The sequence below is a fragment of the Phascolarctos cinereus genome, unplaced genomic scaffold, assembly GCF_003287225.1.
Source record: "Phascolarctos cinereus isolate Bilbo 61053 unplaced genomic scaffold, phaCin_HiC Scaffold_4;HRSCAF=312, whole genome shotgun sequence".
Classification (NCBI taxonomy): Eukaryota; Metazoa; Chordata; class Mammalia; order Diprotodontia; family Phascolarctidae; genus Phascolarctos; species Phascolarctos cinereus.
This window is the reverse complement of record NW_027555847.1, coordinates 134244921-134264161: the sequence shown is the minus strand read 5'-3', so window position 1 is coordinate 134264161 and position 19241 is coordinate 134244921. Positions and strand designations below refer to the sequence as shown.

Below are 19241 nucleotides of genomic sequence, written 5' to 3'. Positions count from 1 at the left end.
GGGATCTGAGCTTTGCTCTGTTTTCTTTTTCAGGATTCCCATCATGGTGCTCAAGGTCTTCTTCCCTTCTTGCTGTTGCTCAGCAGACAGTGGCCTTTTGATCGGCCGGTGGATCCCCGAGCAGAACTCTGCAGTTATCTTAGCTGTCGTCCACTTCCCTTTCATCCCTTTCCAAGTAAAGCAGTATCTCTCTGAAGTACAGAAGGTCAGCCAAGTGGAAATTGTCGTGCTGGGCACTTGGTGTAACAACAAGCAGGAGAAGGAAGAGAGCCTGGGCAAATTCTTAGATGACCTGGGCACCATTTTTTCTCATGAGCCTTGGCTACAGCTTAGCAAAGAGAAAGGAAGTAAGTTCTGGACCTGCCATACCCTTTCCAGACAAGCTGGCACCCCTCAAGAAGATCAGATCATTTTGATCTATTATGACCAGCGCAAAGCCATGCTGTCCCAATTGCATCCCCCCGAGATGTCTCTGGATAACCAGCCAGGGGTCATCCCTGCTCCTGATGCTTCAAAACTTGCAGCTGTGTTTGACACAGTGGCCAGAAGCGAGGTGCTGTTCCTGACAGACAGGTACGACGATGGGCCCCTCAAACTGAGCCACTGGCAGTCGGAGGGTGTGGAGGCCAGCATCATTGTGGAACTGGCAAAGCAGGCATCCGTGCCCGTGTGTATGCTGCTGACACTCTTGCTTTCCCTTGTCTCTGGACTTTGTAGGAGCAGGTAGGTAACTCTAATTGTTTCTCTTTTATCATCCTTGAACTAGGTTTGTGAGGTACCAGAATACGGTAAATGAATAGGTGTTGGTCAAAATATATGATAAGACTCCAGCACATGTCTTATGATGCTAATGTTAAGATAGGTCTTCTATATGAAGAAGAAAGGGCATATGCCAGAGAGGCAGATGATAACACAAGACTTGGCTCATGGTGGAGTTATATCATGTAGTTCTGTGGTAATGGGGCAGCCATGGAGTGACACTGGGTGGTAGTGAAAAGAGCCCTAGCTGTAGAAGACTAGAGCTTAAGTCCCAGAGCTGCAGGGTGCTCACTGTCTCTTTGACCATGGACATCTTCCTTTTAGTTTCCTCCTCTGTAAAATAGGGACAATAATATTTGTACTAACTACTTCACAAGGTTATGGTGAAGATCATATTAAATAATATGTGCGTGTTCTGTGCATAGTAGGTGCTTAATAAATGCTTCTTCATTCATATAAGAATAAATTTTCAGCAGGCACAGTTGCTTATGATCATAATCGTGGAATGTAGAGGATGAGAGGTCATGTACTCTACTGCCAAAAGCAAGTGGAGAAGGGGATCTAGATGGAAGTTGCCACACTGGCTACATGGCATTGCAATAAACAGGAGAAGGGGAAGAACCTTCACTAAACTCTTCATTTTACAAATGGGGAAACTGAAGCACAGAGTCATTAAGTGATTTGCCAAGTTCAGGAAGCTAGCAGGAGCAGGGCCAAGACTAGACCCAAAGTCTTCTGAGCCCTAGGCTCGTGCTCTTATCACTTCCAGAGCTTAGGCCTAACTTGTTTCCAGAGCGCAAGCATACTGGGTCATATCAAATGATGGTTTTAAGTTTAATACAATGTAGATATTTTGGGGGTGTTCCCTAAACTTGTCTATTTTTTGTATAGTAAAAATGTCTTCTGTACTTTACTATAGTCTAAGGCCACACTGGGATTCTGGACTATAAAACTGATAATGTGGTATAATAGGTAATCTGGAAGCACAGGATTTCCTGGACGTGTATGCATGTGTGTATATATACTCGTATGTACCGATGTGTGTCTGTGCACTCACACAAACCAGGATGACTAAGGAGTGAGGTATTATTTCACATATGCCTGGCAGTGAATGACTGATCATCTTTGTAAGTAAAGTGGTATTGAGTACTTACAGAATTAGGCATTGAAAGTGTATTCAACATGGCTCTTTCTCTAGGAGCTTCTAATTTAAGATGGCTTAAAGTATGCGCCAAATACAGTGACTACATCAACAAATGCATACTGCTTGGCATTAATACATGTTGATCACTTCAGTGAGCCAGGCCTCTTAGGAAGAATCTTAAGGGAAAAGTACTAAGGAGAACTTACTCTCTTACTATTTCCCGTTTAGAAACTGGAGTTTGATTTTCTTGCTGTTAGAGGTGAATTTGATTTTTGTTTGTGTGGTCAACACCCATTCGAGAATATGTTTTCTCAGAACATGCTCCTTTCTTTTATAGGGAAAATCCTTTTTCATCATTCAACACACAGTTTTTTAAGCACATGTCACGTGTACTGTGACTTAGTACTTAGATCTCTTAGGGTAGATATAGGGATAATTAATGCACAGCCTTTGCCCTCAAGGAGCTTGCAATAGTGTGTGGGGAGGAGGGAGGATAAGGTGTGTATACATACATACACATATATTTATATATATGCATATGTTAGATATACACATACATCTATATACCTATATAAGTGTGTGTGTGTGTGTGTGTGTGTGTATGTGTGTAAATGCAAATGAAAATAATAGCAGGCACATCAGAGGATTTTAAAGTACTCTAGTACTCTGAAATCAGATGGAAAGATATCTTCTGGTTGAGAAGCTCAGAAAAGGTTTCCTGGAGGATACAGCATTTAAGTTGGGCCTTCAAGGATGGGTAGGATGTCAGCAGGCAGATTTGGAGAAGGCATTTCAGGAATAGGGTATCAGGCCCAAAGGTCAGAGATAAGGAGGTGAAGCATATGTCTGGGAGATAGTGATTATGATGCTTTGACTGGAGTGTAGAGTATACAAAGGGGAGTAGCATGAAAAGTCTAGAAAGGTAAGTTGGAGCCAGACTGTGGCAGAAGGACAACAGATAATTCTGTCCTTCTTTTACCTTTCTTCTGCTAACCTCTTCTCATTGTCTTGTTGTACCCAAAGTAGGATTTCCCAAGCAATCAAAAGGAATCATTTTAACATTGCATACTGGAAAGGCAGCAAGAAATGGTGAGAATAAAACTGGAGACGAAAATTCAGGATGAATGCTCACGCACACATATACATATACATATACACACACACACCCCACACACACATATATACACACATACACACATGTGTGTGTGTATGTGTGTATATATATATAGATATATATAGATTTTAAATACCCTCCTGATAAATGAGAACTATCACCTTAGGGGAAGAACTTTCCCTAGGGAAGTTACAGAAGCAGCTTTCGTTAGAACATTTTAATCAACAGGGAGTCAAAAGGTCTAGGAAGACATACTACAGATAATTTCCCACACAAAAAAAGTCCTTGGGTATAGGACTGAATAAATTTTAGAGTCATTTCCATCTCTCTGGTGCTATAAAGTACTCCTAATTACAACTGACATAAATGCACCTGGCACCACCTGGTGGAAAACCATTGTAATTGCAGAATATTTCCAACAATCAAGTTCCTTTGGGGCTTATGTAACCTAAAGGAGATAGGTTAAATTATATGATTTAATATGACTTTTATCCAACTGAAAAGAATCTTTCTAACCAGCCTGTATGCCAACATGCTGCCTTGAGCCAGTATCAGGCCAGCAGAGAGTGCAGAAGATGATTGGTAAGAGTTTTCTTCAACTGGATATGTGATTTCACTGGTATAGGGAACTCCCAGGGAGGTCACACCCTCTACCAATGCAGATCATTACCATCTCTGAAATATTTAGTCTTGGAGAGTTGCCTGGGCCACTGAAAGGTTACATGACTTGAGTAGGGTTGTACAGCCAGTATGCGTTGGAGCAGGGTCTTGAACTCGGATCTTTCTGACTCAAGGCCAGCTTTCTCTCCATGTTGCCACATTGCTCCTTCCCCCTCCCCCAAATTGGATTAAACTCTGAATTCCTTTGAGTAATTGTTTATCTCAGGAAGCTTTTCAGCATTCCACAATTTGATGCCATCAGCACAGCATAATCCACAAATAAGTGGCAAAGCACCCTAGGTGGCACAGTAGATGGAGGCCTGGAATCAGGAAACCTGGTTTCAAATCCAGCCTTAGTAACTGTATGACACTGGGCAAGGCCCTTAACCTCTGTATCAGTTTTCCCAACTGTAAAATGGGGATTAATAGTAGCACCCACCTCCCAGGGTTGTTGTGAGGATCAAATGAGATAGTATTTGTGAAGGACTTAACACAGTGCCTGGCACGTAGGAAGCCCCTAGTAAATGCTTGTTTCCTTCCTACCTTGGGGAATAGGGGAGGTGGGGAGACGGGAGGCATCATCTGCCAGGCAAGTCAAACCACCACCACCTTGACACCATCTCCCCACAAGTCCTGAGACAGCCTGGAAGCCTAAACCCAAGAGTCTTGAGTGCCCCTGAAACCACTAGGCCTGCTTCCAGCCCCCATACCCATTACTGAGCACAGAAGTCGTTGTAGAGAGGGGGCCTTCCACCTCCAACTATCACCACCAGCAACAACTACTGACCAGTTGCCACCAATAGGCGGATAAGTACAAGAACCCTGGGAGTGACAGCACCCCCCAGACTGCCAGTCTGACTGCAGCCAGAATCTAGGGAAACTCCTTCTGTGGAGATGGGCCAGCCGTCCCAACAGCTGCTGCCACCCACAGGGTGGGCATTCCAGCCTAACTGAAGCAGCATGGCACCTTGGGGAGAGACAAGAGGTGCCAGGCAAGTCAAACCACCACCCCCTCTTCCCCCAGACCCTGCTGGAAGCAGCCCAAGCCATGCTTTCAGTCCAGTGGCCTCCAACGCAGCCTAGAAACTGCTCCTGCAGTGGCTGCAGCTACAGCTACTGAAGACCCAGAAAAGAAAGCTTGGCACCAGCAGATGGTTCGACATCAGAAACTGACATAACTTTATCTATGGAAATGACTTTAAAGAAGAAGCATTGCCTTCTGCTTTGCCACTATACCCTAAGGACCCTGGGACCTTTTTAACTGACTGAAGCTAAAACCTTCCACGTGTGTTGTCTCCCCTATAGACTGTGAGCTCCTTGAGAGTAGGGACTGTCTTTTCTATTTGTACCATCAGTCAATGCTAAGCACAGTGTTTTCCACATAGTACTCAGTAAATGTTTTTTTGCTTTTTTTTGTTTTATAATTCATTCATTCACCTGCACTGGACAGCCTCAATGACAGTGGCAAGTACCTTTGGGGAATATAAACATTTATTAAGTACCTATCACCTTCTAGGCACTCTGCTAAGCTCTGGAGATACAAATAAGAAAAAAGAGACAGTCTCTGCCCTCAAGGAGCTTACAGTCTAAAGGAGGGAACAACCCGAAAAGGGAAGCTGATCCAAGAGAGGGGTGTGTTGTTCCATGGAGTGGAAGCCATAGAGATGCTGATAGAGAGTGCTTTCCTTGACATTTGTAGTCAGTAGCTGGCCAACAAAGTAATTTCCATTGTTTTAACTTTCAAAATTTCATGTATGATTTTAATGTATTCATGGAAGACAGCTTGCAGGAAAAGAGCCTTGTGAAGTATTTTGCACTGCTAGACCAAATGTTTCATTATGGTCATCAAACAGTAAGCACAGAGGGGTGGTGTGTTCTTACCTGTAGTCATGTGACTGTAAGGATGTGCTCTGTCATAGAATATTATTTGTGAAAGCCTACCTGTTCCTTTCCTGGTAAGAGTTACTTTGGTTTTTTTCAGAATGCTGAAATTCTACCAGGACTACGCGGCTGGTTCAATATTAGGAAAACTATCAGCATAATTGACCATATCAACAATAAAACTAACAGAAATGATATGATTATCAGAATGCTGAAATTCAGGAATCATCATTTATTTTTCATCTATCAATTCCTGACCCCCAAAGAACTCATAGTCTAAATGGAGTACAAGACATTGTTACATTAAAACCTTTATATGGTATACGTAATGTGTAACTGCAAGTTATTGCTTTGCGCTGAGCAAATGTTCCGCGATCATTCAAATATTCAGTGATCACGAAAATAACACCTGCCTAGTCAATGTGTACCTTTTTGATTTCACAATTTTCTATTTGCTGATTTATTTGGTAAGTTAAATTTTTAACACCTGAGGAGAAGCAGTTTTCTTTTGGTTTGATGTACATTGAGTTAGTCCATTGGTAAATGTTGAATGTTAGTTAATTTTAACCATGTACTTGTTAATTATAACATGCCATACCAAGAATGCAGTCAGATTAATTTTCTATTTCTTATGGAGTCCATTTCATTTAATTATCTATCCCTCATATGTAATAATAATAATACCTTTTATAGAGCTCTCACATACATTATCCAACCTCATTTTAGCTTCATAGTAAACCTGTGAGAGAGCAGGAATTATTACCATTGTATAGATGAGGAAACCAAGGCTCAGAGAGGCAGAGTGACTTATCCTTGTGGCAGACATTTAAACTAAACCAAAATCTTCTGGTCCTGAGTCCAAGAGCAGTCTCTGCTCACTAGTGCTCTACAGCACCTGAATCCTAGGGGTAGGGGATTCCAGTCTGTGCAGTTCACATTTTCATACAGATTTTTCTTGGAAATGATTCAGAGCAGCTAGTATAATACGGAAACCTTTCAAATTTACCCAGGGTTCAGACCTCTGGATGCTTTTGAGGAGCTCATGGGCCCATGATAGAGCAGTTCTCACTCCCCTACCTTCTAAAAGGCAAAAATTCAGGCAAAATGGAATCTTTTTACACTGTTAGTACTGACATGCAACATTCTGTCCTTTTTCTAGTGGCAGAAATGTATTGTTCTATGTTATTTCTGCAGAATATTTAAGTTTTGGCCTTTGTCCTTCATATGGAGCAAACTCTCAACTTGTGAGCAGGTTGGATATCGACTAGAACATCTCAAATTCGTCTTTAGCAACCAGAAAGCTGAGAACCAAAACCAGCTGATGAGGTACAGTATGCTCACCCTCTTGTTTTCCGTCTGGCATCTTGAGGCATAACCCTTCCCTAGGGCAGTTTGGGGTTTTCACAATAGCAAACCTTAAAGAAGACTACTTGGCATAGAGTTCTGATCTTCTGTTATCTCTCCAGCTGCCCCTCGCTATCACTCTCTAACTTTAGGAATTAATAAACAGTACAAATAGCCTACTTTTGTCCTGATAAGTAATTCCCATCTAAACACCTTTCAAGGGTCCTTCAAGAGGGTGGTGCAGTGGGAAAGAGTGCTAACCTTGGGGGACTAAAGCCCTGCGTTTGAATACTGCCCTGTTCCTTAATGCCTGTGCAGACCCTGGGCAGATTTCTCTGCCTAATAATTTGCGCCCTGCCTAGCTCACAGGCTCATAATGAGGCTACAGCAGAAGGATGGATATAAAAGTGTTCTGTAATGTAAACTCCTATACATATATAAGTTGTTATTGTTATTGAGACAAACTCCTCTGTGTATTTTAATTGCTAGTTTAGACCATCCTAAGACCAAGTTCTACCTTTCATAGAATTTTGCACTGAGATAATCTATCCAACCCCTAATTTTGCAGATGAAGGAACTGAATCCCAGAGGGATGGAAGTGATTTACCCAAGGTAGTAAGGAACAGAGCCAGGATTTGAACTTAGGTCTTCCCACTCTAAATAAGTACTTCTCCACTTTATCTCATTTCCTTACTTTTCTACCTTTCTACCACTGTCACAGGAAAGCCAACATCTTTGTTTCCCTCCTTCTTGACGTGGCTCTGGGGATCATGCTGCTATCCTGGTTATACAGGAAGAATCGGATTGGTCAGCTGGCTGACGCTCTCATCCCAGTTGCAGATGTGAGTTAAGTTGAAATTCCAGCCCTGAAGTCCTATGACTGAGTGAGGAGTAGGTTCATCTTCCTTCCTCCCTTTAAAGGGAAAAGCCCTTTCTACTTAAATTTCTTTGCATTCTTTCAGAGTAGCTAGAACAATGCTTTGCATGTTCAGAAAGATCTGTTGGCCCATTGATTTTCCCCAAAGCTCTGCCGGTGTCATTGAATACTTAGTTATGGGGGGGGGGCAGAGTATGGAGAGGGTAGCAGTACCCTTACTACAGCCTGCGTCCTTTGTTCTGGCCTGATGAAACTCAAAAGTCCAGAATGCCATTACTTCTACTACTAAAATGTAAAGTAATTATAGAAACACAAGCAGATTTCATAATAAAACAGCTGATCTTTTAAAATCTTCAATGTATTCAATAGTTAACACCAACTTCCTCTGTTCAAGGCAACTAAAAAAGGCTCAGAAAATAAGTTTTTTACAGCTAAAGAAATTCATCTATACAGTCATGTGACTTATGTGAGAAAACATAGTAGTGGTAGAACTTGAAATGGAGCCAAGAAGGAATAAAATATTTTACTCTCATTCCTAATTCTAAACCCATTTTGTGCCATTTTGCCTGTCTTTAAAGACCATATTCTGGTCTTAAAACCAGATTTTTTTTTGCCACTTATTGGAGATAGCCAATTTAGAAATATTCTAACTGGAGGATAATTTTGTCATATAGTAATTTGTTGAATGAAACAAAATTAACATTCTCTTTCATATGATCAGATGTAGCTACCTCCTTCTGTTACTAACCCAGTATTAATATTTCTGATTTCTGAAAGAACAAGTAAACTCCCTGCCCTGGTGTGATTCTCTTATAATAACCTTAGAAGCAGCAGGGTTTTGGCTACAACCCATTATATAAGCACAATGAAAAAAATCCTCCATCTGCCTAGTACCATGGGCAGATGGACACACAGTATTCAAAGGGCATTGGACCATGACACCTGCTTTTGGATCTGCTGTTTATAAATACAAATCATTTTATGTTCCATCTCTTCCATTTTCTTTTTCAGGGTATCCACTGCTTTGTTAAAAACTTCTACTTTCTGCTCTAAACCATTGATTCTTTTTTCAAATTCTTTAAGAGCTATAATTTTGCTCATTATGTCTTCCTTCAATTTTAAAAAATTAAATGTTTTAGCTACATTATTCTAGTCTCTTTAAAATGTTTTTATTATGAACTCAGTCATTAACAAAACTATTTCAACATACAAAAAAGAGAATAGTATAAGAAATTGTTCTGTGCAGCTTGTTTTTTTAAGTTGGCTGTCAGATTTTTAAAAGTAGTGATGATTGGGGCAGCTAGGTGGCGCAGTGGATACAGCACCGGCCCTGAAGTCAGGAGGACCTGAGTTCAAATGTGGCCTCAGACCAAACACTAGACACTTACTAGCTGTGTGACCCTGGGCAAGTCACTTAACCCCAATTGCCTCCTCCCTCCCCCCCAAAAAAAAGTAGTGATGATTACCATTTATCCCCCCTTCTGAATTTCGTATGTGTGTGTGTATTTTTAAATGTTTTATCAGTGCTCTTTGTTTTAAAAGTTTTTTGCATCTCTGGAAATATCTATTAACTCATACTTCTCTGAACAGAAGTCCACCATTATAACAAATATGTATAATTAAACACAGCACATTAATGCATTGCTCATGTTTGAAAATGTACCTTTAGTCTAATGACCTCTAGTCTGTGACTTCTCTGCCAAGAAATAGAAGGCATGCTGTATCATCAGTCCTTTAAAGTCATGTCTGGACTAAAGGTCATTGTTTTGATTAGAGCTCTGAAGTTTTTCAGAGTTGTTGTCCTTTACAATATTGTGTAATATTGTGGTCATCATGTAAATCACTTTTCTAAATCTGCTCATTTCACTTGGCATCAGTTCTTATAAGTCTTCTCAAATTTCTCTGAATCTATCATATTTTTCTTTTTTTTCTTTTTTTTTCTTTTTTAGGCAGTTGGGGTTAAGTGACTTGCCCAGGGTCACACAGCCAGTTAGTGTCAAGTGTTTGGTCTGAGGCTGGATTTGAACTCAGGTCCTCCTGATTTCAGGGCCAGTGCTCTATCCACTGCGCCACCTAGCGGCCCGCTATATGTTTTTCTTATAATACAATAATATTCTCTTCCATTCCTTTGTCACATTTTGTCCAGCTGCTCCTCAGTGGATGGGTAGCTACTTTGTTTCCATTTCTTTGCTACAACAAAACATGCTGCCACAAATACTTTTGTAGATATTGATCCTTTCCCTTTATCTTTGGCATCCTTGGGGTATATGCCTAGAAGTGCTTTCACTGGGTCACAGGGTAGGTACAGTTTAATGACTTTTGGGACGTAGTTACAAATTGCTTTCTGGAAAGATTGGACCACTTTATATCTCCCCCAACAGTGTATTAGCATGAGAGTTCCACCAACAATTGCCTTTTTCCTCTTTTGTCATCTTATCCAATATGATGGAGTAGAGCCTCAGAGTTGCTTTAATTTCCATTTCTCTCATTGTTAGTGAATTGAAGTATTTTTTTATTTGTTTGCTAATAGGAAAATGATTTCTTCATTAAGAACTATCTTATTGATTGAGGAATGTGTACTCTTGTTTTTTATGCTTGTATCAATTCCAAATATATATTGGATATCATACCTTTATAAGGGAAATCTGCTGCAAAGATTTTTTTTCCCAAAGTAACTTTCCCTTCCAGTTCTAAATACATTGATTTTTCTTGTGCAAAAACTTTTGAATTTTATGTAACCAAAATTGTCCATTTTGTCTTATATGATGGCTATTATCCCTTATTTTATTATCCCCTAGCCAGAGTAATAAAAAAGTATCTATTTCCCTTCTCCACCAACTTCTTTATGATATGGCTTTTTTATATTTAGGATATATACCTGTTTGGAGTTTATTATGTTATGTGGTGTAAGATGTTGGTCTAACTTCTGCCAAAGTGCTTTCAAATTTTTCCAGAAGTTTCTGTCAAATAGGGAGTCCTTGCTCTGTTAGTTGGTGTCTGAATTTATTGAACATCTGCTACTATGTTCAGTTGTATCTGGGTCTTATTTATCTCATCTGTTCAAGTGATGAATTTTTCTGTTTTTTTTAACCAGTACCAAATTGCTTTTTATGATTATTCCTTTATAGTAGTTAAAGATCTGGTCCTGTTAGGGCACCTTTATTCCTACTCTTTTTTTTTTTAATTTCCCTTAAGATTATTGTTCCTGTAAATTAATTTTATTATCCTTTCACTTAGTTCTCAAAAAAACCTTAGCAATCCCTTAGAAGTTCCCTAGTAATTTGATCGATATGACATTAAATCTATAAATTAACTTATGTAGTATCATCATTCTTGTTATATTGTCATGGCCCAACCATGAAAAATCAATATTCCTCTAATTATTTAAGTCTTCTTTTATATAGTCTCTCTTTTCTGGGATTCTTGGTCATAGTTGTTACGTTATTATTCTTTCTGGAGATTTCTGCTTGCGTTCTTTTACCCCATATTGTTGAAAGAGTTTTTAGTTTACTCATTTCTTTAGTCTGTCTTTCGGTTTTCCTTATGAGAATTTCTTTCCTTTCTCCTGTTTTTTGTTTTCCTCTTACTTTATTTGGTACATCTCTACCACAGAGTGTGGATGCATAAACCTGTTCTCTGAAGCTTTGCCTGAGTCATCTCACAATTTCTGGGGATTCTATTGCCCTCTCCTTAAGGGGAAGTAGAAGATCCCTGCCTTATTTTGTCAGAATGCAGTGAGTCATACAGATGATGTAGTTCGGGACAGGTAGGTGGTGCAGTGGGTAGAGCCCCGGCCCTGAAGTCAGGAGGACCTGAGTTCAAATGTGGCCTCAGAGCAAACACTCGATACTTACTAGCTGTGTGACCCTGGGCAAGTCACTTAACCCCAATTGCCTGACAAACAAACAAACAAACAACAGATGTATGTAGTTAGTGATCTGTGGCAGAGATGACAAAATTGCAAGAGTGTTGACATATTGATTCGCAGGTTATTTGAAGTGACATGGAAATGTCAAAGATGGGGGAGGACAAAGTGGTGACTGAGAGAACATCCATAACTAACAACCTATATGCCTACTCTCCCATCTATACAAAATTTTTACAAGAACGATCTGCACATACATATACTGAAGGCAAGGTAAGGAACAGGGTAAGGTTTTTTTTTTTCCTTCTTGGTGAGGCAGTCAGGGTTAAGTGACTTGCCCAGGGTCACACAGCTAGTAAGTGTCAAGTGTCTGAGGCCGGATTTGAACTCGGGTCCACCTGCCTCCAAGTATGGAGCTCTATCCATTGAGCCACCTAGCTGCCCTGAGGGTAGGTTTTTAAAAGTGGTGTTCTACAATTCACCACATCTTTACCATCATACAGTTGACTGAAGGAAAGTAGAGAATGTAAAATCCCACCACTGCTATTGGTTGTTTCTTTCATAAGGCATTTGAATGCAAAAAGCCATGTTAAATGCTCTCTTCTAATAAGGTGTGCGTCATGCCTCCATACCTTAAAGTCATTCAGGGTTCTTTGAAAGCTATAACAGTAAGAGCCTTGTTCAGTGACTCTCTGATCACAGATACCACATGAGGTTTAAAACGGGGAGATGCAGTCTGGCCAAAGGTGTTCCCTGCTCTCGTGGAGGAGATTCAGCGTAGAGTTCACATTGAAGAGGAATTTTCTATGGATAGTGGGGTCCTTCAGAGGTTTCTATTTGCAGATGACATCGTGCTGGTGGTATAGAGTCCTAGAATGCTGAAAAATCTCCTGGAAGACATATGTAACCCCTCAAAAGAGTCTGCCTGAACATCTACAGAAGAAGGGCCAAGTAGATAAGGACGGTGTCTGCTGGTCAGTCTGGAGCTTGTCCTTCAGTGTGTGTATCTGGGACAGATAGCACAAATGGACAATGACTTGGGCCCAGAATTAAACAGGAGGAAGTGAATTGCTTTCAGAATATTGCATAGCTCCTTTTAATGAACTCAAGCTTCTCTCAGAAATAAAGGCCTATCTTTTTAAGTATCAATATTCTCCTGGTGTGATTCTGTGGTTGTGAGATAGAGATCCAAAGAATTAAAAACGAATATTATACAGAAGTCAGTGAAGAGGTACATGGTGATTATGAGCAGGAACTTTGGCTTTTTTCTTTTCTTTTCTTTCTCTTTTTTTTTTTTGGCTAGGCAGTGGGGTTAAGTGACTTGCCCAGGGTCACACAGCTAGGAAGTTATGTGTCTAAGACGAGATTTGAACTCAGGTCCTCCTGAATCCAGGGCCGGTGCTCTATCCACTGTGCCATTTAGCTGCCCCTAGCAGGAACTTTGAAAAAAGAGCAAGAGAAAAAGATGACATCAGGGAAATGGATATAAACGAAAATAGACTGATCATATGATGAGCGTGAGAGGGTGATAGGTGGACAGCCAGAGTACCCTACTAAGATCCTCTGGATAGCAAAAGAAATCTAGGAAAGTTCTTAGCATGTTAGGAGGACCCTCTGTGGTAAATGGGAGAATGTGGTCGGGAGGTACGCAGTATAGACAGGCATGCCTAAATAGCAATTAGATCACAGGTCTTTTTGAATATTTGAGAGGACAGTGTTGGCTTCACTGCATTTTCCCATACAGCCGCCATAAAAATGCCTTGTCCTCACTGTTGTTGAATTTCCCTGTGGCTGCTAGGAGTTAGGAGTCCTTTGGGCCTTTTAGGTACCATGGAACCTGGTAACCTTTGTTTTGATTTATATTCTTCCTTAGTCTCTATCCTTAATTATGCTAGTATGTGAAGGAGACCCTATACTGAGCTAAGCATGAAAAATATGATTTTACTTCTGGCTCTCCCACAGATTTGATGAGATGGTGCTTCTCATTTTACCTTTAAACTCTTTGTCTCCGCTTCCCCATTGGCTAAATGGGGACAGTAATATCCATTTCCTCTAACATCTCAGAGATTCTATGAGAATTTATAAAATAATGGTTAGCACTTTGAACTCTTGGAAATAAATAATTCCTAGTGTGATTATTGCTTGCCTCTTATATCCTCACCTCTGAAGTAAAGGAGTTTTGTTGGGATTTAGGCTGATTTTGCAATTTTTCTACATGACACAAAAGGATTAATTCAGTAATGTAGGGTTTTGGGTGTTTTTTGTTTTTCTTTTTGGTGAGGTAATTGGGGTTAAGTGACTTGCCCAAGGTCACACAGCTAGTGAGTGTAATATGTCTGAGGCCAAATTTGAACTCAGGTCCTCCTGACTCCAAGGCTGCTGCTCTATCCACTGTGCGACCCACCTGCCCCTGGTAATGTGATTTTACTCCCTCTGAATGGCATTCTGTCTCATTGATTTTCTTTACCTTTATGTTTCTGTAACCAGCTTCCCTTCCTTTCATTTAGTTAAAATTGTTGTTTTGATTTTCTTATTAGAATGATACAGTTCTGTAACTGGAAGGGATTTTAGAGGTCTCATCTAGCCCTAGCCATATTTGACCCATTCTATCTACAAAATTCCTGACATATGGTCACCTGGCTCTTGTCTGAGAACTTTCAATGTTGGGAAGCTCACTGCTTCGTGAATCATCCCATCCCATGTTCATAATGTCCTGTTTGCTAGGATATTTCTTCTTTATGAAGCCTAAACCTTTGCCTTGACACCTAATAACTAATACCCATTGGAGACCAAGCAAAACCTACATTATTTCTCCTTCCCTTTCCCTAATTGTCCACATGGCAGTCTCTTGTATGCATCTACAAATCACACTGGTCTTTTCGCATCATTCCTTTTCCCAAGTTCGTAAAATAATGTGCACGTGACATGTCGAAAGAAAAAGCCCACTGACTTTTCAGTAATCCTCAGATTAAATGAGATCATTCTCAATAGAAGGCAGTTTAGATATATAAGGCCTAGCTGGTGGCAATAGGGTCCTGTAGCGACAGACTCCCATTTTTCTCCATGAAGTATCAACATATACATCTAAAATTGTCAGTGATTTATAGATCATAGCCTTGGTTTCATGATCTTTTGAACATTCTCAAACTTCTCTTCTCATTAACTTATTGGCCCTGTTCAGATGAATTCTTGTCTAAGGGGAACATTCCTGCTCTGGATAATTCCTGTTGTCTTCGGTATCCTAATATAGCATCGGTCTCACAGGGTTGTTATGAGAATCAAGTGAGATGTTGTAGGTGAAGCACACCGCAAACCTTATAGCATATGGACTATTATTATTCTTACTGAGGCACTACCTCCCTATTCTCTCCTGTCTTTTCATTTTTTTTAGCAGAGGCAGATCAAGTGTCTGAGTTCAGAGGGTTTGTATGTTTTATTCTGTTTCTTCTAAAAACTAGCAAAGTCTTTGGAGATCTGGAAACCCACACTGGGGCAAAAAGGTCTACAAAGCAATATGGCTGGGATATTTGGGCAGGGCCTATACCCAAAATTGTAGTGCTATGGTCAGGTTTGGGGATTAACTTCTCTAATCATTGCAAAGCTCCCTAGACACCCTTGCCTGGAAACCTTTTGACTTCAAAATTGCACAGATATGTAAATATTTAATTTTAAAAAGAAAATCTCTTCCTGTTGCCAGGCTCTTATGCTTTAAATATTACATAAGTTCTATTTATAAAGTGTCTTCTGTTCTCAGCTGCAAGGGCAAGATTTGTTGGCACAGAGTAGTGGTGCTTTCATGACAGTTACTGATAAGGTAAATGTTGGAAGAATTAAGAAACAAGTACTAGACTAGAAAGATGGATTTTTAGAGGGTGGGAAAATGAACAGAATGAATACACCTAGTGTTCTAGAATTCCATAAGCTTCCTCTGCATCTCTTTGAAATGTGAAGTCATATTTTGCACTTTCTTGTTAAATTTAGCATTAGTGACAAAGCTAAAAATTCAGTTACTGTTTTCAAGGATTGTCTTTTTTCACAAGCTCTGCTTTTGGAAATTGGTTCTCTGGTATTAATTTTCTCATATTAATTAATACTAATGCACTGATAACTAACTCCTTCACGGATGTGACTGTCTGATCTAGGGGTCATCCGTCATTAGATGGTGGCGTAGCAGGGTTCTAATATCGGTCCTCAGCATTCCAGGTGGGGGAGGGAAAGAGGAGTAAGAAAGACATACATCTACTCCTGAGGCAGGGAGGGAATATTACTATTCCGATTGCTCTAGGGAGTAGTGGCTGTCTTGCTCTGCTAACTCTGTTTATGTTTTTGATACTAAAAGGAATAAGTGAACTTACTTTCAAATCATTTATTAGGGACTCCAAAAAACCTTTGAGTCCCAAATAAATCCTTCAGGAATTTGAGGGCAAATCCACATGTGTATGTATATATACATACACACCTCATTTATGCATTGCTACTACTCAAGTGGCATTGAAAAACCATCAATACAAGAGGGCTGGACTATAGTAATACAAAAATATTGATCATGTGTTGTTCAAAAACCATCGACCTGGCATATGCTATTGAAAGGATCCCACTCCTAAAGTGTTATAGGATGGGTGGTCTCTCACATTTAGGTTGGTGGTTCCTCAGACAGTACATAGTGAAGATTTATGCATAGCAGTCCCCTAAATTCCATTCTGCGTGTCACTGTCGTTCTCTATTCTGGTCACAGTAAACTTTAGATCAGTTGGAATTCAAGGACAAGTATACAGAAGACAGTGACAACTGGCTAAATGTCTTTACTGGACTGTTGTACATAGTCTTCCTAGAGATCATGGCGATGCCAACCTAGTCCTTTTAAATATTCTTTACCCATTTGTTGACACAGTTCATCCCATGCTTGTGGAGTATCCTTATTTGGAAAATATCAGTCAGTCAGCTTCATGAACTACCCATTGCAGGCCAGTCAGGGCTGGGAAGTTAGGGATGGGGGTGAAAATGCCTGGGCAGGAAAAAACTGAGATTCAGAAAAGTCAAATGACTTGCCCCAGTGACACAAGCAGGCTCTTCTGACTCTAAACCCACCTCCTTGTTTACTGTGTCATATTGTTGAGTCTAAGGCAGTACTGTAGTTAGGGGTATAAGCTATCATCAGTCTTAAAACTTTTTGCCTGTCTGCCTGCTCCTCTCTAGTCTCCTTTCCTGGGCCATCATCCATATCCCAGAGGTGAGTCCAAGAGCCCAAGGCTTGGTCCTAGACTCTCTTCTTATTTTCCTCCTTACTGTCTTGGTGACTCCATTGGTACCTATAGGTTTAATTATCATTTCTATGAAGATGACTCCCAGATTTATATATCCAGAAGGATTAGTCTGTCTCCTGAGCACCAGTCACACATCACCAACTGTCTATTGGACATTTTAAACTGGACATCCATCCCATAAGCATCTCAAAAACAAAACTCATTACATTTCCCCAGAAAATCTATTCCTCTTTTGAACTTTCCTGTTACTGTCAAGGGCATCGTCATCCTTCCAATTCCCAAACTCACGATCATCCTCAACTTCTCCCTCCATCATACCACATATCCAGTTAGTTGCCAAATCTTATCATTTCTCTCTCCAGTGTTTCTCACTCTCCACTTACACAGCTACCACCCTAGTTCATCACCTCTTGCCTGGCCTATTCTAATAGCTTCCTGATTGTTCTCTCTGTGTTGGGCTTCTCCTGACTCCAGTCCATCCTTCACATGGTCACTAAAGAGATATTTTCTAAAGTGCAGATCTGATCATGTTACCTGAATTCCCACCCCACACCCCTAATCAATAAATTCTAGTGGCTCCCTTTTATCTCTAGGATCACATATCCACTCCCCTGTTGAGCATTTAGAGCTCTTCATGATCTGGCTGGCTCTCTTGCTCTTGCTCTGTCTCATTCTCTCTTTCCCATATATATTACTCCTTTCCATGTACTCTGTGGTTCAGCCATACTGTGGTTCTGCCTACTTGTTGTCCCTCACACAGAACATGTTATCTCTCATCTCTTTGTCTTTTCACTGGCCTTTTACCTGCTTACAATTCTTTCCTCCTTCTCCTCTACGTCTCAAGAGTCCCTGATTTTCTTCAGGACTAAGTTGAAGTACCTCTTTATGCAGGAGGCTATTCCTGGCACAGGCCTGTCCCTCCTCCCAGCTGCTAGTGCCTTTCCATTGAAGGTCATCTTCTGTCTACTTGGAAGAGGGCTTGTATATACTTACATGTATTTTCTCCTCCCACAGAGTGTATGCTCCTTGAGGCCAAGGACTGCTTGCTTTTTGTCTTTGTATCTCTAGCACCTAAATCTTAATTAGATAAATAAATGCTTGTTGATTCAGTGCTTATTTATGAATATATAATTTTAATTAATAGTAATTCACAATTATGTTCTCTTTCAGCTTTACAAAATATTTTCTTTTACAACAGAATATATACAGAGTAAATATGAAGTAATTTGGTAGGAGAGAACTAACAGCTGAGGCAATCAAAAAAGCCCTCTTGTTGAGGGATGACAACTGAACTGTGCTTTTTTTTTCCCCCTTAAATAGTATTTTATTTTTTCCAATTACATATAAAGACAATTTTTAACATTAATTTTTATCAGATTTTGAATTCCAAATTTTTCTCCCTCCCTTCTTCTCCTTCCTTTTCCCTAAGACAGTAAACAATTTGATATAGGTTATTTATGTGCAGTCATGTAAAGCACATTTCCATATTAGTCATGTTGTGAAAGAAGAAACAGAACAAAAAGGAAAACCATGAAAAAATAAAGAAAATGAAAATAATGTTCTTTGATCTGCATTCAGACTCTATCAATTCTTTTTTCTGGATGTGGATAACATTTTCTATCATGAGTCGTTTGGAATTGTTTTGGATCATTGTATTGCCAAGAAGAGATAAGTCAGTTGATTATCACTCGATGTTGCTGTTACTGTGTACAATGTTCTCCTGGTTCTGTTCGCTTCACTCAGCCTCAGTTCATGTAAGCCTTTTCAGGTTTTTCTGAAGTCCGCCTGCTGAGCTGTGGTTTTGAGGAAGCTCAGATTCTTCAGAGCAGAGGTGAGGAGCAAGACCATTCTAGGCATGGGGATGGCTTGTATAAAGGCACAGGGTGAGGAGATAGAAGGTACTATACAACAAGGAAGCCAGTTTGGCTGGAACATTGAGGGCCTGAAGGGAAGTGTGCAATTAGTCTGGAAAGCCAGATTGTGAAGAGCTTTATATCCCAGGTAGACCAGTTTGTATTTATCCTAGAGGCCATAGGGAACAACTGAAGCTTCATGAGCAGGAGAGTGACAGGATTATGCTTTAGGATCACAGTTTTATAGATGAAGATACTGAGTCTCAGAGATGTTAAATAACTTACTAATCAATGGGAGAGTAAGTAACTTACCAGTCAATGGGATTCAAACCCAAGTCTTCCAAATCAAAGTCCACTGCTATTTCCACTTTATCAAGATAATGCTCTGAGATTACATCAGTTTCTTGCCCTCATTCCACTTATGTTGAATTAAATTGTTCTATAGAATGACTACAGCATTGTAAATGAAAACAGTACTAA

At 40.1% G+C, this 19241-nt stretch overlaps 1 protein-coding gene across 5 annotated transcripts in view; it reads left to right on the top strand.

The window, feature by feature from the left end:
• The window catches only part of PIGQ (phosphatidylinositol glycan anchor biosynthesis class Q), a 67377-nt gene that overhangs the window by 22911 nt on the left and 25225 nt on the right, over window positions 1–19241 (top strand). For all 5 annotated transcript variants that reach the window (XM_021006721.2, XM_021006720.2, XM_021006719.2 and 2 more), the window contains 3 exons: window positions 34–723; window positions 6753–6884; window positions 7624–7744. In XM_021006721.2, the coding sequence (XP_020862380.1) occupies window positions 44–723; window positions 6753–6884; window positions 7624–7744 (933 nt within the window). In that variant the 5' untranslated portion in view covers window positions 34–43. The remainder of the gene's footprint in view (window positions 1–33; window positions 724–6752; window positions 6885–7623; window positions 7745–19241) is intronic.